At 42.4% G+C, this 21,222-nt stretch overlaps 1 protein-coding gene across 7 annotated transcripts in view; it reads left to right on the forward strand.

The window, feature by feature from the left end:
• The window catches only part of ADCY2 (adenylate cyclase 2), a 424,606-nt gene that overhangs the window by 279,696 nt on the left and 123,688 nt on the right, over positions 1-21,222 (forward strand). For all 7 annotated transcript variants that reach the window (XM_009208133.3, XM_021939226.2, XM_021939228.2 and 4 more), the window contains 3 exons: positions 12,410-12,558; positions 17,472-17,583; positions 20,265-20,392. In XM_009208133.3, coding sequence (XP_009206397.3) covers positions 12,410-12,558; positions 17,472-17,583; positions 20,265-20,392 — 389 coding nt within the window. The remainder of the gene's footprint in view (positions 1-12,409; positions 12,559-17,471; positions 17,584-20,264; positions 20,393-21,222) is intronic.

Here is a 21,222-nt window from a genome sequence, read left to right on the forward strand (position 1 = left end):
CTTATTGAATGGGAGACACCTAGAACTGAAAGAGACAGCAATAATGTACCTCATCATTTCTCAGGTAAAAGGCCAAGAGGTTATGTAATTTACCCATTGTCCACTTATAGAGTGACAGAGCTGAGGCCAGAATGTTCTCCTGGTTTCTGTCATTGAAAAGTCAGATTATTTAATGGGTTTCTCAGTGAAAATCTTATTCCGTGTTCTCACTCATAAGTAGGAATTGAACAATGAGAACATTTGGACACAGGAAGGGGAATATCACACACCGGGACCTGTCGTGGGGTGGAGGGAGGGAGGGAGGGATAGCATTAGGAGATATACCTAATGTAAATGATGAGTTAATGGGTGCAGCACACCAACATGGCACATGTATACATATGTAACAAACCTGCACGTTGTGCACATGTACCCTAGAACTTAAAGTATAATAAAAAGAAAAAATTAGCTACAGAAAGAAAAAGAAGGAAACCCCCCCCCCCCCCCCCCCGCTGCCAATAAAAGAAAATCTTATTCAAAATGTAAAATGAAGCATTCAGTCACACAATCATGCATTCGCTCCTCTATCCATCCAACAAATGTTTACTGTGTGTGTGTCTACCTATGCCAGGCAATGGTCTTCGTGTTCTGTACTGGGAACAAAATATTGAAGAAGGCACAGGCCTGGCTCACTAACACTTACGCTTGAAGTAAACAGATGACTTTGGCAGAGTTCAGGGGCCATTAGCAAGGTGAATGTTGACGGCTCACACAGCACACAGCACCTAGCCTAGCTGTGGGTGGGAGGGCATGCAGGATGGCTCTTAGGGAGGAGGTGGTTGAAAGCTTGCCTGGAGAATTGGTGGGGATAGCCTTAGCAAAGGAATGGATGGAAATGACGTGATGGAATCAGCCATTCAGGTCCCAGGGGGAGCGTGCTCCAGTGCGGGTCTGAGGCTGCAGGTGATTCAGAAGAGCTGGGTTGCAGGGTCAAAGAAAGGAAGAGGAGGAAATAAAGAGGGTGGGATGCCTGGGGCCTATCATATCTCGTAATATACTGCAGGGCTTTGGCCTTGTCCCAGGTGTTAGAAGCCTTCAGAGCTGGAGCAGAGCTTATTTGACTACTTCCCATTTTAGAAAGAAGAGAAGGTGAGGGAAAAGGAGGACTGGAGGAAGGAAGCCAGTTAGGAGGTGATTCTCTGGGTGACAGTGGTTGTTGAGAACTGGGCAGAGCAGTAGGCTGAGGAAGGGGCAGGTTCTGAGGTGTGAAAGACAGGAGCCTGCCTCACTGGATGTGGACTGGTAAGAAGGAAAGAACAGTCAGGTATGAAAGCAGGTTTCTGCATGGGCAGCTAGGCGCATGGGCAGATATTGACTGCACTAAGATTACAAACAGAGGGACAGCTTTTGGAGGGAAGGTGACAGTTTCCATTTGCAAACAGCTGCATTTGAGTTCTCTGCATGTGACAGGGACCAACGGATTGTCTCCCAGTACTCGTTCTCTTCTTCCTCTGTTGTAAGACGATCTCTGTGGCTAGGTACGTCTCACCCAGAATAGAGACATGTCACTGCATCCCTTAGTGCTGTGTATAGCTAATGGCATGTGAGAAGTGATGGTGTACCTCCTAGTGATGTCCTGGAGAGGTGCCATTCTGGAATGGCAGGGGCAAGACAACAATGAAAGTGATGAGCCACAGAGTCCAAGGTGGAGAGGAACAGAGGTAAATGAAGGGGAAGAGTATAGGAGAAAGTAGTCAGGTTAAAAGTCCAGATGGGAAGTCTTATATTTAGAGGAATGATTCTCAACCAGAGGAAGACTGTTACCCCCCAGGAAACAGTTGTCAATGCTTGTGAGCAGTCTGGATTGTCATAAAAGGGGTTGGGGGTCTTGCTGACATCTAGTGGGTAGAGAGTATTAAAGTCTAGTGTACGTCTCAGTCTATTGGACAGATGCTGCTAAGCATCCTGCAGTGTGCACGTCAGCCCCCCACAGCAAAAAGCCATGTCGCTCAAAATGCCAATAGTGCTGGGGGTGAGAAACCATGGCTTAGAGTATAGGCAGACATGGTAAATGTGTGCAGTGAACCTGCAAGTCATTAGGGAATGGCAAGGACTGTGGTAAACTGTACGGTGCATGACCTATCTGAAGGGGTTCAAATTCTTTAAACATGTACACGTAACTATGCACTCTGCAAGCTAATCAGAGTACATCTGCCTGACCAGGCTCAGCCCACAGGCTGCCAGTTGCCTTTCTCTGGACTTAAAAGTTTTGATGAATCTTAAGAACTTACACACTCGGATTCAATAAGCGAGTGGGAAAACACACCCAGTCAAGGTTTCCTAATGCATTACATGTATAAAGTAAACTTGAGTTTTCATCCTATGTAACTTGCAAGGAAATCCATTATATGATTGATTTCTTAAATTCTGTAAGCTGTAAGCCATGGTTTATTTTTGTCAGGTAGTGGGGCACATAAGAGCCTGCTTTTAGCTAATATTTGATGTGATTTTCTCCAAAGACAAAGCTGTTGGTGAAGCTTAGAAGGAAGAGTCCCTGAAAGAAAATCTGCATTCTAATTACTAAGAATGCATTTTCTAAAGACAAAGAGAAAGCTTAAAAAATACCATGTGCCAGCAACATAGGTACACAAATAAGATATGTATGTGTAGAAAACTGATAGCCAAGCGAGCCACAGCAGAAGAGCACCTTTATTTTTCAGTTTGAGCCTCAGTCATTGAGTTACATTTAATAAAATTCCAGGATCATGACAGGCTTTCAGCTATCTGGTGTGATGACTTCCTTGCAGTTGCCTTTTGCATCTTTAATCCTTATCTGAAGAAGCTCAGAACATTGCTTCATGAGCAGAGTAAGAATTAGAACAGTTCTGCAGCCTTTCTTTCCTTGCTTACTATTCTTTCCTGAAAAGTTGTTATGCGGAAATGACACGTGCATCTTTTGTTATCAGCTACGTCAGTGCCCACAGGGACAATTAGTGTTTGAAGACAGGCACAATATTTAAAGGCTGTTATCTGCTGGGTTGTATCTTTGGAGGCTTTTCTGTGGGAGCGGGCATGGAGCACTTAATTTACCAGAACAAGTATGCAGAGATGTGGACATCAGCGGGAGTGTCCTAAACTCACCTTCCTAAGCATCCACAGCAGAAAATGTATGTGACCACTTCAGGATTCAGTCATGTGTTCGAAAGAGGAATGCAGTGCAGTTTTTTCCAGAAATCTCCCCAGTTGACAATATTTTCAAAGGAAGCCTTCGGATATTGGCTACAATTTTGCTCTGGGCTCCAACTCTCACCCAGGGGGTGCTCCCAGCCTGGATTGGGCTTGGCTTGGTGGGGAGAGATTGGGAGTCTGCCGACAGTATGGGATACTTGTGGTACTCTTCCCCAAGAGCAGGTGTGCTTTGGGGTTCAAATCTCCGACTTCAAAACTGTTTAAAAAAAAAAAAAAAGGGTCATTGTCCCCACTGAAATGAAAGAGAATCAGTCATGCCCTAAGACACTTCAGTATGGAAGTGCTCTCCTGTCCGCAGCTGAAGCTATGTGATTTATTCTTGCGCCTATTTATGTATTGTCTCTTTTTCCTGGGTACAGTTTAGCAAACTGGTTAAGAGCAATTAACCACTAACTACTTTCCTCCCACTGGTTCTAATCCCAACTCCACCACCTTCTTACTTTGGGTTGTTTAGGAAGCCATGCAACCTATTTGGTCTCCAATTTCTTCTTCATAGAAATGGGAGAAATAATAATATCTACGTTATTAAGTGCTGAGAGAATTAAGCAAGACAATACTTACAAATTGTTTAGACCTGGAACTGACACGTGGAAAGTGGTTGATAAATATTTGTTGAGTGGAAGAAAGAACATTGAATTAAGAGCCCAGTGTCTGCATGCAAGTACAGCAGTTCTAAAATCGCCTGGGAATAATAGGAGATGGTGCATTTCTGTGCAAAAGAAGAGACCTGTTTTTTTTCAGTCAACAACTTTGAACGCTACAAACATGAGTTTATAGACCTCCTTTAAGGTGAAAGTTAGCAGAGCTATTTCAGGTCTGGTCTCCGCTTCCATGACTTTGCCCCTTCTGTGGCTCATCCTCACCCCTTCAAGCTTCTCTTACACTCATGATGGTTTTATAAATCTGAGCTTCTAAGCTTGGCAGCACAGCCTACTCCAAAGGAGACCCATGAATGTGGGAGGAGCCTGTCATCCATGCTGTGTTTCTCTTCACGATTGAATCTGGGAGGGGCTGACTGTCAAGGGTGAAGGGAGGTGGGCCCACAGTCTCAGCATCATCAGGGAGGGAGCTGGAGTCTGTGCCCCTCGGGACAGACGATAGTGTTCCTTTTCTTATGCTTTTCAGAGGAGCCTCACTGCCTCCCCGAGTTTGGGATGGTGACGCCGTGCTGCCAGCATTCTTAAGGATGGGAACTGGCCTGGCTGATTAATCCCTGTTACTTTTGCATCCATGAGAATTAGAACTTTGACTGGAGAATATAGACAACAATAATTTGCATGTAGGATAACATCTGCCACCAAGTAGAATGAGTAAATTCTCATGACTCCAGGTTTTAGTTTGAGAAAATCTTTTAGAGATGTGACCTCTGGTTTTTATTTTGGAGGAAGAAATGCACAGTGGTACAAAGTTGTCCCGTACTTGCTAGGATCATTCCTGCTCTGTGTAATTCTGACACCCCTGAAACGACCACATCCTCTGCCTTTTCTTCCGTGGACTGCAAGGCAGACCAGCGGGGGTTACCAGTGTGGGCTTCAAAGTCATGAGGTCCCTGCCCTGAAGACTCCTCACAGGTGGAATGGCCTTGCCAAGGCTCAACCTCCTCTTACTCTAAGTGAGGGAGAAGAATCAGCACTTCACTGAACTTTCCTCTGGAAAGAGGAGCTTTCCAGAACTTTTGCCCTGAAGCTGCAGCTTGTGAGTGCAGCACGTGCGTGAGTGAGTGACCTCTCCCCAGGTCAGAGCAGCTGAGAAAATCCTAAGCACTCAGGGACAGAGGACATAGATTGATGTGCACATCCCTGCATGGAGTTGCATCTGTCTCAATAGCTAGTGTAGGCGGTGATAAAAATGGCTCCCAAACCAAAGTGGCTGACAACAATAGTGGTTTCTCACTTGTATTTGTCCACTGTAGGGGGACTGCCACTTTGCACCATGAATGGGACCCAGGCTCAGAGTCACCATCGGTGACACGGCTGGTCCCAAAGAAGAGGGAAAGGAAAGCATGGTGAGGCCCACAGCGGCTCCTGAAGCTTTTGTTAGAAGGAGCACATATCACTGCTACTCACATGTCACTGGTCCTACCAAGGTTCATTGCCTCCCAGGGGCACAGGAGGGAGGGGCAACACATTTCAGAACAATAGTCCAGTCCACTGCAAGTGTAGTGTGTACATAACTGCATCATGTATCTGTCATCTGTAGCATGGAGTTGCTCTGAGGGATTGCATTTGAACATATCAAATATTCCATTTTGCTCCTTGGGACCTTTCGTCAAATCGATACCAATGTGCTGCCTCTTTTTCCTTCTTCTTCTTATCTCCTTCTGTCAATGATATCTCCACCTTGTCCTCCTCAGAAGAAGAAATCCAAAGGCTGGCGCCACCACCTGCCTGGCCGTCTGTACCTTGTGTTGAGGGATTTTGGCCAATGCCCAGGAGCATGGTCTGTCTTCACCCATTCTCTCCCCCGCATACCTCCACTGGCACTGCCCATGTCAGGCTGGATGGCGTTGCTTACCTGTGGATGGATACTCTTTGAGAGGCAGGTCCAATCAGACGTGGCCCCCCTCTGGAGCATTTTGCTTTTTCACTTTATGGTATGTGAGTGTGGCGGTCTTGTTTGCAGGACGAGATTCCCCTTTGGGTGATTTTCTCACACTGGTGCTGAGCTGTGCTTGCTCAGGCTTTGCAGCTGCACCGGCCTGCAGGGCTGACTTGGGTGCTGGTGCGCCACGAGGTGCCCTGTGCCTACCCCAGGGAGCACAGCTGCAGCTCTCATCTGAGGACTTACATAGACTCTTATCCAAGGATTGAATATTTTTCCACCTTTTGAATGATTCTCATTTCCCTAGAGGCTCTATTTTAGAGAATTGAATTGACCGTTGATGATAAACAGTTCCAGTTTAGAAATACCAATTTACTGTCACCAGTGACCGTAGATATACTTTATAATTTGACTTGATTAGCACTTTCTTCTCTGTTAACTGAAGAGTCATCCCGTGTGAGTGATAATTTCATTCTTTCCACCATCTTTTAACAATATACTCTACAAATGTTCTGATCATCTCCTTGAACCTGCAAATCCAGCTGGATGGAAACAGCTGGCTGTGAAGCTGGAAGATGAGTCCCATCCAGTCTCAACTCGCAGGTGATGACCACCTGCCTTCACTCCCTCAGAGCCACATCTATGTCTGTTGTGCCTTTTTTTTATTTTTTGTCAAAACATGTATAAATCTGAATGATATTGTATGTGACCAGGGTTTGTTAAGTGAGAAAATAAGATATGTATGCAAGGAAAGCACTTGCTGTCTTATGAAAGGGGCACCTGATTTGCTGAAGTGCGTAGTGATTTTAATTTGCACAAAGCATTCCAGTTTTCCGGGCTGTGAAAGAAGCAGGTTGACTTTCCCTCTGCACACAGATATGAAAACGCTGCTCTTTAAAGTCGCTCCTCAGTCATCTCAGCCCTTCTTCATCCTCCTCCCACAAGTCAGAGACACTGCAAGGAACAGACAGCCCAGACTCAGCCTCCTCCCTGGGTGCTTGTTCTGGATCCCACTTGGAGTCTCCTTGCCCTCAGGCCATCTGGACTTGCAGTCTTTGCCACTGGGTGGGGATTTGAGCACTTGAGTTCTTTCCTCTGCGTGGGGCTAGTGGTTGGGCACTCGGGTGCAGCAGGATGTAGTCATCTCTAAGACAGTGGAAGGTAAGTTCTAGAAAGGGCCCCCCATGGTTCTTTGAAGGGCTGTGCTCTTACATGGACATGGAGGCCTTCAACTCCGTAGCCAACAGACCTGTTTTCCAGATGACCAAGCTGGGCCCCAAAGGCTGACTGATTTCGTTGAGGTAGCAGAGAAAGGGCGGAATCCCATCTTCTCCTACTTCAGAGCTATTTCTACTGCGACGCCTCCTACTCCCCATCCCATGTGAATATGATGACCAATTTTTTTTTTAAAGTCAAAGAAAGATAAAGCAAGACCTTTCAAATAGTAAGAGTTTTAATTGATTGATGTGAAGCAAAAATTCTACTGAAGGACCTAAGAGAAAAAGCTAAATTTTGTCACGGGAAACAGCGGCAGTAGCAGTTGTTGGGAGAACAGGGAGGTGGAGGCTGAGGCAGGAGGAGGACCATTATTGTCTGAGACTTGGAGATGTGGAGCCTGCTGCAAGGGCAGATGTGTGACAGGAGCTGGGGGAGGTGCTATTGTCCTCTATTTCTGTCACCTGTTTTCTCAGGACAGCATAGGCAGCATTTCATGTTGATGGACAACTAGCTTTTTGATACTGCAGGACATTATGAAATGACTTCTGTTTCCTAAGTACGTGGATAACGGAGCCACAAGTGGCCTAATGGCTGCTTAGGGATCTAGTGTTTGTCCACTCTGTTAACTTCTTTCTTTTAGAAGGAGAAAAACTTATAACATCTTTTCTGTTTATCCCATTGATTTAGCATCCTGATATAATTGAAATTGCTTTTAAAATAAGAATTAAAAGAGAAAAACTTAAAGATTCATATGAAAGCAGTGTTTCATTGTTATCCTCCCTTCTGGAAAGTAAAACAGCTTTACGTTATCTATTCCATGCATGGTTTATTGAAGGGACAGGGTATAATATGTTTTACTACATCTTTGCTCAAAATTTAAGTACAAATCTTCTTTGCTTCAATTGGATTTTCCTACCAATCGAAATAGTCTAAAAAAAGATGTAAAATATAGTTACAATCTCTGCCTTGCTTCATTAGTTTAGAAACACTTCAGAGCTCAGATTGTTCTGAACTTTGATCACTAGTACATTGAAATTTACTAAATTAACTCTGCATCTCTTTTATCAGACACAATTTAAAAGAACAAGTTCTAAGAAAAATATATTGTTAGCGAATAATAATTGGAGGTTTAACAAAGGGATGTGTTAAATGAAACCCCCAAATCAAGGGCAAGTTATTAATCAGATAACCTTTGAATATGCCAGAATTAGACAAATTCTCAGTAGTTGCATGAGCTTTACTAGAAAGAGAAAGTAATAACCAGAGTGCATCAGTCAGTTTAATTACAACTTAATTTTTCAAAAGTATCCCTAAGGAATTTCTCCAAAAAACTTGGGAAAATAATGTAGCTAAGTTATACCCAGTATATTAAGCACTTAAGTGTGTGTGTTCCTTTCAGAAAATTTGGCAGGGCACACAACTACATTCGCAAAAAGCTAAAATATTGATAGAAGTATTAACATTGTCAGATTTTACAAATTGGATTGAAATTTATCATGTGTGCCATAATAGTGGGCTTTTCCTTCAGATCAGAACATTTTTAAAGGGAAGAAAGACAAATTTAAAGGAAGGAGTCTTGCTTCACCACTTTTGAGCTCAGGCTTTTTTTGGTAACTCATTCAATTGCCCAGCACTGTGATCACCTAGAGGGCACGGGCACCCTCAAAGCATGGACACTGAGCTGTCGCCAGGTCCAGTGCTATCTACCAGCCACCAGTGGTGCCAGCACTGAATGATGGGGGGAAGGCTTGAGTTCTTTTATTTGGCTGGTTGGCAGTTACCAGCATCTTCATTTCAGTCTAAATTCACATGGATTCTTGAATACTTCCAACAAAAGAAAAAAATTCTTGTTTTGTACAACATATGAAGTTTACTTTCTATATTTTTTAAACCACCTATTAAAAGTCAGTCATCCTTCTACATTTGGGTCTAAAATAAAGATTTTAACTTACATTTGGTTGTTAAATGAGACTCTGGGTGTGGAAAAGGATTACTATATTTGATTCTCTTTTTTTGATCATAGAATCTGTATCTTTCAGGAAGGACCGGCTCTGTGTGATTTGGGGTTTAGCATAATCTTATTACAGAATATAGGAGGAGGAGAGATGATGCTTGGAAATATCTGTTAGGTTTACCACAAGCAGATCCTAAGACAAGGGTCTGGGTACAATAACTTAGTTGGGAAGTGGTTCTCTTTAGCAGGGTGAGGGCGTGGGACCATGAGGTCAGCTCCCTCCAAAGAGGGAAGTCAGTTCGTCAAAGGGGCTGATGATGGAAGCAGGGCTCAGTCTTGCCTGGGATTCTCTGAGGGATGTACCAAGGGATGTACCGACCATGCTCAGATTTCCCACTGAGGGATGTTGATGCAAAAGCTGGAGTATTTATTCATCAGCTACCTCTTCATTAGCGGACACACAGGAAACCATACATTCAGGAAGGAACAATCTACAGTGACCCCCAAGCAAGGAAGAAGGGAAATGAGTAGGGTATTGACAGCCTCGGCTATAAGAAGCATAGCTAGAAACTCATGTAAACACTGGGAATGTCGACTGTTTTAAATTCAATGGAAGATGGTATTGAGTCCACGTACACACAGGTTATCATCATAAGCTCTGCTAATGGAGAGTTATGTACACTGAGCGCCTGTGGCTTGGTGCATTTCATTTTGTCTCAGCCCTTGACTCATCACCCATCAGAAAGAGTACAAAATGGGTTTAAACCTAATCAAGCCAATCTTAAGACATCTCTGTAGATGCACAGATTCTACTGGAATTTCTGAATAGATAGCCTAGATCCAGACCCATAATTATTTATAGTCTACATGTTAATAGTCCTTATCACTGCTCTAGAAATAACATTTGTTTTCAACATCTACGTGCTTTGATTATGACAGATTCAATGGGAAACCTCAAAGCCACATGCCTCCCTTCTCCCATCAGGGGCTCCTCTGTTCATGTCTGAGAATATGACTAGACAAGTCTTCTGATTTTTTTTTTTTTTTTTTTTTTGAGACAGAGTCTCGCTCTGTTGCCCAGGCTGGAATGTAGTGGCACAATCTTGGCTCACTGCAACCTCTGCCTCCCAGATTCAAGCGATTCTCCTGCTTCAGCCTCTGGAGTAGCTGGGACTACAGGCACCTGCCACCACGCCCAGCTAATTTTTAAAAACATTTTTAGTAGAGACAGGGTTTCACCATGTTGGCCAGGCTGGTCTCGAACTCCTGACCTCAGGTGATCTGCCCGCATCAGCCTCCCAAAGTGCTGGGACCACAGGTGTCAGTCACCATGACTGACCAGGTCTCTGATGTTTGTGGATAGAAATTTCACACTTTCCTCACCAGCTTTCATCTATTGGTGTGAATAGACTTTGGACATTATAATTCCTTTGTATGTAAAATTTTGGCCTCACTCCAATTATTCCATCTATTACTCAATAAACAGAAAGAATAGGAAGTGACCACCCACAGGGTGCCTCACTGTACTGTACGCTCAGGACCTGCAGAAATGGAATTCAGTGGAGGCAATACTAGCAGAACTCAACCCCTAAAATTTATAGGACAACTTCTATCTGCTAAACACTGCCATGGGTAATCAAACTTGTTTGATTACCTTTGGAGTTTCCCAAAGGTCTAACAATTTCATGAGTCACAGAGGCCAAAGCATAGAGAAATTGAAGACAAGTGGCAAGTTTATGCATTTGGGGGATGAGTAGCCAAATGTGAGTAGATGACAGAGTAGTTCTTTATCTCAAAATGATGAAAGCTAGCAATTGAAGTGCCATTAACTTAGAACAAACCCCCTGGTTTTTTCAAGTGGGCTCTGAGAAGAGAGTGGGATCAGGCCATGCCCTTTCAAAAGCGCTAATGGTAAATCAAAGAAGAATGTGACAGGGTCTCTGGTATCATATCATTCATAACCAAGGCTTCAACACACAGTGCACTTGCTGTCAGACGAGATTAGACAGACAGGGTGGTGTTTGGAAGACGCTTAATGCCTGACTCTTGGGAAACAGAAGGGCAACCAAAGCAGAGAGTCTGGGCATCCTTCTTTAATTTACCATTAGTGCTTTTCAAAGGGCATGGCATTTATTGGTCAAAGATGGATACTTTCTGAATAAGTGAATAAGTGAATGAATGAATGAACAAATGATCAATGCTCAGATGCCAGTACATGGAGAAACTACCTACTATACACTGAGGTTCCCCCATGGGTACATACTGTGTCTTCTGTTGCCTTTGCACTTGTCTTTCCTTGGAGGGATGAGCCGGGGGCAGGATTATCCCATCTGCATCAGAATGCACTCCTGGCCCACCCTCAGCTCTCTCAGGGGAATTTTCCAACAGCCACCCAAGCGATGTGCACTAGGAGTGGACAAAGAGATTGACACCTGGCCCTGTGAACCTGAAAGCAAATCCAAGCTTCCCCTCCTCCCCTAATCCCTCATCAGCTTGCCAAAAAAAGAAAAAGAGAAAGAGAGACAATGTGATAGATAAAGATGTCGTAGATAAAGTGTTTCATTGAACAAATATTTGTTTATCAACTTGAATATCAGTTGCCAAACTCTACAATAGCTAAAGAATATGGTGCTTTCTAAAATGGATTAACATTAAAATACTCCAGGATGGATGTACGTCCTGAAGATTACCCTTCTGTTAGACTTTTCCTCCAAAAACTATTGTGTATTTTCACTGAGGAGAATGAGAAAATGCCACTCTAACTAAAATAAGTTTATGTTAAAATGAGTACAATATTGTTTACTAATATTTACTGTTTTCTGAACTTACTGAATATAAAGACCAAAAATACTCAAAAAGCTCATATGTTATCATTTCCTGGTGTTCCACCTGTAGTTTCTTATGGATGACATTTTACAGAAGCTAACACTTCTGACTCCATTTTTATAATAGCTTAGAATTACTAAAGAGGATTGGGTGCTTATCATAGAGGAAATGAAATCTTTGAAAGTATTTATCTTATTTAAGAAATGCACAATAGGTGGACTATCAGCTGTCTTTCTTAAGTGCAATAAAGCTAGCATTTTAGCTCAGAAATGAACAAGCAGGCGAAAATGAGTGTTTTCTATCTTAGGCTGACCAGTGGTTTCTGAAATTTTAATATTGTTTCTGCTTTGCTACTTTAAAATCAAAATAGATTTTAAAATCTCTGGGGAAACAACTTTGCTTTCCTTTATTCTTCATGCTGAAGAACACACTCTTAGAATTCAATAAATAATATAATAATACACTCTGACCTTAGAAAATCTCTTTTTATTCCCAATATATATTTCTAGAATCTGTAATTTAGCTTCTGGGAAAGAATTCCCAAATTGGCCTTCCTACAAATCAGTGAGGATCTCCAGTGTCATTTGGTCATCCCTCGCGTTGTCTGAGAGACATTTGTTCCTCCTTCCTCACCTTGTCCAGGAGCGGCTTCTGCTCTCCCTGCTGCCGGCCCACATCGCCATGGAGATGAAAGCGGAGATCATCCAGAGGTTGCAGGGCCCCAAGGCAGGCCAGATGGAGAACACAAATAACTTCCACAACCTGTACGTGAAGCGGCATACCAACGTGAGGTACGATGCTGTGCTTACTCCTTGGCTGGTCTGGGAGCCTGTTTGCCTGATTGGAGACATTTTGCCTGGGATCTCACGTCTCATATCACTGTCTCTCCTTTGTGACAGTGGATCCTTTACAGGAGAAATAATCACCCAAATTCTGCCACCCCACTCACCTGTTGCTGCCTCTCGGGGCCTTCACATTAAGATGAGAAAATAGGATGCTGTTTGCTGTATTGGATTGAGTTGTCCTTCACAGCCCTGGCTGCTGTGGCCAAGCATCCGTCACAGAGAGGAGTGAGGGGGACACCGGGGTCTTCATTCTGGAAACCCTGTGGTCAGATTGCAGTAAGATTGGAGGGAGAGTCTGTGGGATCTCCAGGCATAAAGACTGAGTCCTCCAAATAGACTTTGCAGGAGCAGGGCCTCTCTGAAGACAGCACATCCCAGGGAAACTGGGTGTTCTTCTCTCCATCAGCATGAGGAGTTTCTCAGATCTGGAAAACCAGTGACCAGTGTCACAGAACAATGATGTGCACCTTAGTTAATTTACTGTGAAAGTGACTGCTTTTCTGAGACTGGTAGACTCATATCTACTTCCCAGGAGTCATTCTGGGAATTACAGTGCCTAGGAAACTAACATGTTATCTTCATGGGATTATAGTAGGGAAGGAGACTGGGTGTGAGGCTTCTGTCTCCCACAAGCTCTAGAGAGGAATTGTGAGGAGGCCTCACTTGAGGCTGGAGAGGATCGTCCCTCCCATTTCTCTCCTGCCCCTGTCTCCGAACCACAGCAGAGCGAGGCTCACCCAGACTATCTTGATTTCTGTGTCCCTCCCTTTCCCAGTACCACTTCTTTTGGGGGTTTGTTCTTTCATCCACTCAGTGTGTTAATGCACTACTTTGCATTCTAGCTGTGTGTATTTGTCCATTCTTGCACTGCTATAAAAAACTACCTGAGACTGGGTAACTTATAAAGAAAAGAGGTTTAATTGACTCACAGTTCTGCAAGCTGTACAGGAAGCATGGCTGGGGAGGCCTCAGGAAACTTATAATCACGGCAGAAGGGGAAGGGGAAGCAGGCATATCTTATGTGTCCGGAGAAGGAGAAAGAGAGGGAAGGGGAAGGTGCCACACACTTTTAAACAACCAGAACTCGTGAGAACTCACTCGCTATCACGGGAACAGCAAGGGGGAAATCTACCCCTCTGGTCCGTCACCTCCCAGACCCCTCCTCCAACACTGGGGATTACAATTCGACATGAGATTTGGGTGGGGACACAAATCCAAACCATATCACTGAGTTATCACCGTAAGTAACCTGTGCATGTATCTGACCTCATTTGTTATGTTTTGATGGTCTTAGTTTAGTCGTTAGAGTTTTTAGAAGAGCCAGGCTGCTTCAGGTTTACGTTTTTTGAAGCTTGTTAATAAGAAATAAATTTAGCTGTTACTTAAAGACATTGTTAGGACAAATCTCATTTGACACCAGATTTTAGAAAAGCTGTATAATACCCAAGCATACACAGATGTCTGTGTGATACAGGAAACTCATATCAGGAAGGAGGTAACAGAAACACATTTGTGTATGAATGGGAACTAAGGAAGCATGACTGGATGGATACATGATAGTAAAAACTAAATACATTCAAAGAAAGTTCACACATGTTAAGGAGTAAAATTATTTAAAATACTGGCTTGCCTTCAGGTTTGTGAGCATTTTGCCTATACAATTACAGAAGAAACATTTAGTTATGTAAGTATATTATGCTATTAATGGCTCTTTCTAGCCTTAAATGTCTGAAATTCAGCAATGCCCCTCCCATCTTGGGAAATATTTTTAAGTCACTTTTTGACCACTCAAGTATACCTGACACCTTGGCCTTGTCCTCCCACTTAAAGAATTTTCGCATCCCTTTGTCTCATGACATTGCATTCCCTTAGTTTTCTTCTGACAGTCTGTTTTGTTCTTTTCTTTTCCCTCAATCAAGTCTGTCCTGTAAATGAGAATATGTTGGGGGCTCTCTCTTACCTCCTCTCTGTTTCTCTCCAGTCCTCTTCCAGGACTTTAATTCCCACCTAAATGATGCTCATACACAGGCCTCAACCATAGCTTTCCATACTCATCTACTTAATGTGTATCTAAGACACCACCATCAAGCACAGCACAACCAAAGTTGGACTAGTCATCTTCCCCTACACACTTGTTTTGATTTGCACAAACCTAGATATCTGAACTCTGTCGCTCAACCAGATATAGGATCTTCATTTTCAATGCTTCCCTCTCCCAGACAACTCCTGCTACAACATCAAATTAGTGGCAAATCAGTTCATTCTTCTTCCTGTCTCCCACGTCTGTCCACTTCTATTTCACCACATTATAGACCTTCAGTGGGGCTCTCCAGGATTCCAAGGATAGAGTTCTAACTGACCTGCCTGCATCCAGGTTGCCACAGCAGGAGTGATCTTTCTAAAGTGGCAATATGGTCAGGCTCTAGGTGGAGTTTTCTTCCTCTATGGTCCCATAAGTGCACTGTACTTTCTCTACCATAATCCTTTGCAGCTTTATACCTTGCATCACAATTGGCTGCTTTTTTTTTTTTTTTTTTTTTTTTTTTGAGATGGAGTCTCACTCTATTACCCAGGCTGGAGTGCAATGGTGCAATCTTGGCTCACTGCAACCTCCACCTCCCAAGTTCAAGCAACTCTCCTGTCTCAGCCTCACAAGTAGCTGGGATTACAGGCACCTGCCACCGTGCCCAGCTAATTTTTTTAATATTTTTTAGTAGAGACGGGGTTTCGCCATGTTGGCCAGGCTGATTTCGAACTCCTGACCTCAAGTGATCCAACCGCCTTGGCCTACCAAAGGGCTAGGAATACAGGCATGAGCCACCATACCTGGCCACCTGCTTACCTTTTTAATCCCTTTGCTGCAAAATAACCTCTGGACCAGCTTAAGCTATCTGCAGGTAGCCTGTGTCAGAGCTGCTTTGTTCACTGTAAGTTTTGAGCACAAGAAGCACTGGAGACGATGTGAAAAAGAAGTAAGTGGAGTCAACTGCCCATCCACACGTGCTACCTCCCGATACTGCTTTGAATCAGGGACTCTTTCTCTGAGCGAGCATGGTTCATCCTTCCTCTCGCACAATGGCTCAGCACTTGTGATAGCTGCCGCTGTAAGTCAGCATGGAAGAAATAGGGATGATTTCTCAGGGATCATCTGAACAGAGTGGAGGGTAAAGCTGCCCTCGAAACCCTGATTTTCCTGTAACCATCAGAGCTCTCCCATAGGTCGTGTCCATCAGCAGAGGAGCAAGTATTTCCTCTAAGGTGCAGCCACACATCCTGGGCTTAGCAGAAGGAGCAGAGTATGGCCAACAGCAGAGTCTTGCCCTGCTCTGGCTGAGACCCTGCTGACTGGTGCCCCTGTTTGTACTTTTTTTTTTTTATTGTAAAATATGCATAGCATAACATTTACAATTGCAATCATTTTTAAGTGTACAGTTCAGTTGGATCACGGACACTTACGCTGTTCTACAGCCATCAATATTATCCATCTCCAGAACTTTTTCTTCATCCCAAACTAAAGCTCCGAACCCATTAAACAACAACTCCACACCTCTCCTTCCCCCAAGTCCCAGGCAACCAGCATTCGAATTTCTGTCTCTATGGTTTGACTATCCTGTGTGCCTCATTTATGTTGAATTATACAGTATTTGTTCTTTGCACCTGGCTTATTTTACTTAGCATAAGGTTTTCAGGAGTTTCAGCACATGTCAGAACTTCATTTCTTTTAAAAGCTGCCTGACATTCCATTGTATGGATAGACCACATTTTGTTTATTCATCCATCTGTCCATGGACATTTGGTTTGCTTCCATCTTTCGGCTATTGTGAATACTACAGCTATGAACATTCATGTACAAATATCTATTCAAGTTCCTGATTTCAGATCTTTGGATATATACCCAGAAGTGGCACTGCTGAATCATATGGTATTTTGTTTAATTTTTTTGAGGACCAACCATATTGTTTTTCAGAGTGGCTGCATCATTTTACGTGCCCACCAGCAATGCACGTGTACTCCAGTTTCTCCAGGTTCTCATTCACAACCATTATTTGTATGTTTTATAAGAGCCATCCTAATGGCTGTGAAATAGTAGTTGTTTTTGTTCCATGGAACATCTTAAGTCATACATATTCACTTTGTGAATCTCAAACCACCTACAGAAATTTAGGCTTCTTTATAAGACCTTGATACAAATCAGAAACGTGTTATTGTGTGTGTAGGAAAAGTTGCAGTGTGCACACAGGTGCTGTGTTTTCCTGTTTTAAACACATAAAAGCTCTAAGGAATCTCACACTCGCCTTTCCTAGTGTGTACATCCCATGAAGGGAGCTGTTCTGTCATTTCCTAAGAGTGACCTTCCCGGCCTTCTCACTGTCCAATCTGCCCCTACTCTTCTCTCTCATAACAGTCTCGTTTTCCTTTGTAACCCTTTTTATGATTCGTAATTGGACATTTGTTGATGTCCACATGTGTTCAACACATCGTCCCAGCTAAATTCTGAACATCAGGAAGATATTCCATGTCTGCTTCATCCTGGCAGATAGGAGGGATTCCAGAATCATTTGATGAATATTTTGTAAAAAGAGGATTATTTTTCCAGTTTCTACTTTGACTCAATATAAACAGAATTTTTTAAAATTATTTTGCTGCTTCACTCCCCATCTTAACTACAAAAGTTTAACCTCAAAAATGTTAATTAACAAGTTTCAAAAAATGTTTATATATTCTTAATTCAAAAAATGACATCTTACTCATGAAAATATAAACAAAATTACATGATTTTAGTGGCAAAATTATTATTACTTTCTTAAAACATGGATAAACTGGAAAACTCTGTCTCCCCACCTCCTTTCTTCCCTCAGCATCTTATACGCTGACATTGTTGGCTTTACCCGGCTGGCAAGTGACTGCTCCCCAGGAGAACTAGTTCACATGCTGAATGAGCTCTTCGGAAAGTTTGATCAAATTGCCAAGGTGAGTGTTATGGATTCTCTTGCTCTCTGAAGATTTCTAAACTCTTGGTTTCATTTTTCTTCATCCACCTATCAATAGTTTACTTTTTCAGAAAAGCATCCTTTAGGAAGGTTGTTTGTAAAAGTTGGATTTCTTTGCTATTGGTCTTTCATGAGCCTCAAACCTGTCTCAGGGATGAGAAACAGCATGGCATATCATTATCACGTTTTTATCTATTTTAAAACTTCCCCCTATGTATAATTCAGCACACATATAATAAATACATTCCAGGCAGTGAGATTCCGTTTGCAAATCCCTCTGCATGGTACTATTTTAAGGTGCTCTTTGAGGCATTTCCATGTCAAGGATCTGGTAGGATCGTTTCCACTCCTCTAGTTGCCAACATTCTCTATTCTTATTGTTAAGCAGGACCCTGGAAGAACCCCTGAAATAGAATGGGTATCTTCCATGCAAAGCCTTCCCCCACTCTTGTCTCATTTTTATCCTTTGATTCTTGTGCCACTTAAACAGAAATGGAAGTTCAGGGTCTTCCATTTGTATGCTCTTTCATGGACAATTTCACAGATAGGAGTTGACGTGAAACCATCTGAAACCACACTAGACCGTATTATTTATTAGAACTGTCACAGTTGCCGGTGGCCATATCGATGGCAAAAAGTGTCTTCCTGCAAGCCCTGTACTTCTCATTAAATGTTTCTGGTCAATTCTCTCTTTGAATTGTTCCCGACAACAACAAAAATGCTTCATTATGCCTACTAATATCAGTTATTTATCTATGGAGGAATTGGTCCTAAATTTAGTTCACTGTGTGATTTAGATCACTTTTCAACAAGACGGAACATTCCAGCCAAGTCTCTTAGGAAGAAATCTGGCTTGCAGATGTTAGTATGATTATTCTTGCGCCCAACCCCCCAAGGTTTTTGCCTCCTGTAGTTCCGCTGACCATGACACGGCTCTCACTGGAGATTGTAAAAAATCAGCTAAAGCACAGCTCTGCTTCCTTCCTCTACCAAGCCAAAGGAAGGGGGTGAGTTTTATGGGTGTTCATTTATAGGAAAAGAAAGGTTTGAAACTTACATGATGTCTTAAAAGTTTGAATTAATAAAAGGTCATTTTTGTTGGACTACCTATTCGTGTTAGGAAGAAACGTTTCTATCTTGGCTGGGAACAGCGTAACTCCAGTGTTCAGATGACATTCTCTCCTCAACGTGTCTGTCTCGGTGTACAGGTTTCCTTCTTAGAGGATAAGGGCCCACCCAACTCCAGTTCTACCTCCTCTTAACTAATTAAATCTGCAACAGCCCTATTGCCAAACAGGTTCACATTCACAGGTATCAGGACTGACTTTAACATGTGAGTTTGGAAGGACACAATTCATTACCCATAACAGAGGTACTCGGCATGACTTCCTGTAGTCAATGGAACAAAGGAATGTACAGCCTTGGCTTTATCCATCATTGGTCAGAGGGGCAGTGTGCCTTCATCATGAGTTCATGGCTCACTGTTCAATAACGGGGGGTTCTTGTCAGCAAACCGACACCCCAGTGCATTGAGTACTGTGTAAAGCACATAACCTTACACTAAGGAACTCGAAATCATTGCCACTCACTGTAACTTTCATGATTTTTAGTCTCAGAATATCTGTTTAGGAAGTATGGGAGGGAAGCTTGATTAACATGTAATTGTTTGCCTTTTTCTTGTTCATGATATTGTCATTAGGAATTACTAAGCACATCATCTGTAGTACTATAGATACATATGAAAGTACATCCTGGCTTGTGCACTATCAGACAGGGAAAGAAATATGCAAAATATTCAGCAAAACTAACACATGTTTGAGAAGAAGATGTGTTCACTTGATTATTTCAAATTTGTTCAGTTTATACATAAGCCTGTGTTTGTGTTAGAGAAAAAAAAATGCCCTCATTTGGTACATCTTTTTTGTTTTTAGTTTTCTTTTATTTTACTGAAGAGTCTGTAAGCTGCATCAAAGGGTTAGAAACAAATAGAGGATCAACATGTATGAATGCAGTTAATCTAAATATTAAAATATAAACACAAAACTTAGCCCAGAAAAATAATGAGGTAGTCAAACTTTACATTAAAACAGTTGAACCTAAGATGAGAATTAACTTTTAAATTACTTGGCAGTGTTTTGAATGGTAGCTTATTAGGTGTGGTGATGTCTATCAGAAGGAACATATCTGCAGGTAAGAATCTGCTTTAGATTTAAAATAAATGAAAGAAACCATAAGCACAGTAGGGAAGGACATGAGATTCTAATTCACACGGAGTGCTGGTCATCATTTTCTACTCTGAAAGACTCAGCTGTGCATAGAATGTTTTATTTCACCATAAATGTTTGGAGCTGCTCAGACTAAAGAGATTGGCCCCATCACCATCTTTCTCTGCTTCTATGGAGTATAAATCATTCCAGAACATTCTCCCTTCTTTCCCATTTTTTTCCCCTTTTCTTTATTTATTCCACTTTGGAAATCGGCACGTAGGGGAGGGCAGCTCATTCTGGTTGGGTAATGAAGGGAAGCCCAACTGGTTCTCATTGCTCTCTCCAGACGCCCCTGGAATGGTGTGAGCAGAGCTGGCGCTTGATGATATTACATAAATCTAGATCATTTTGCAAGTGCTTAATGCAACTGAAATTCTGTAATTTATTCTTCCAGGAGAATGAATGCATGAGAATTAAAATTTTAGGAGACTGCTACTACTGTGTATCTGGACTCCCTATATCTCTCCCTAACCATGCCAAGAACTGTGTGAAAATGGGACTGGACATGTGTGAAGCCATAAAGTAAGTGGACTACTTAGTAAGCATTTTTTTAATATGCTTTAAGTTCTGGGGTACATGTGTACAACCCGCTGGTTTGTTACATAGGTATACATGTGCTGTGTTGGTTTGCTGCACCCATCAACTCATCATTTACATTAGGTATTTCTCCTAATACTATCCCTCTCCAACCCCCTCCCTGACGGGCCCTTGTGTGTGATGTTCCCCTCCCTGTGTCCATGTGTTCTCATTGTTCAGCTCCCACTTATGAGTGAGAACATGCGGTGTTTGGTTTTCTGTTCCTGTGTTAGTTTGCTGAGAATGATGGTTTCCAGTTTCATCTATGTCGCTGCAAAGGACATGAACCCATCCTTTTTTATGGCTGCATAGTATTCCATGGTGTATATGTGCCACATTTTCTTTATCCAGTCTATCATTGATGGATATTTGGGTTGGTTCCAAGACTTTGCTATTGTGAACAGTGCTGCAATAAACATACGTGTGCATGTGTCTTTATAGTAAAATGATTTATAATCCTTTGCATATATACCCAGTAATGGGATGGCTGGGTCAAATGGTATTTCTAGTTCTAGACCCTTGAGGAATTGCCACACTATCTTTCACAATGGTTGAACTAATTTATACTCCCGCCAACAGTGTAAAAGCATTCCAATTTCTCCACATCCTCTCCAGCGTCTGTTGTTTCCTGAGTCAGGAAACAATAGTAAGCATTTTTTTTAAAACTGTCTAACAATTTGGGGTTGTAAGTCTCACCCATGACTATTTCTATTGTTCTGCCTCCTGGCATTAAATACATTATTGTGCATTTAAATATAATTGTGCAGAAACCCATT

Source organism: Papio anubis, chromosome 5 (assembly GCF_008728515.1).
Source record: "Papio anubis isolate 15944 chromosome 5, Panubis1.0, whole genome shotgun sequence".
Taxonomy (NCBI): domain Eukaryota; kingdom Metazoa; phylum Chordata; class Mammalia; order Primates; family Cercopithecidae; genus Papio; species Papio anubis.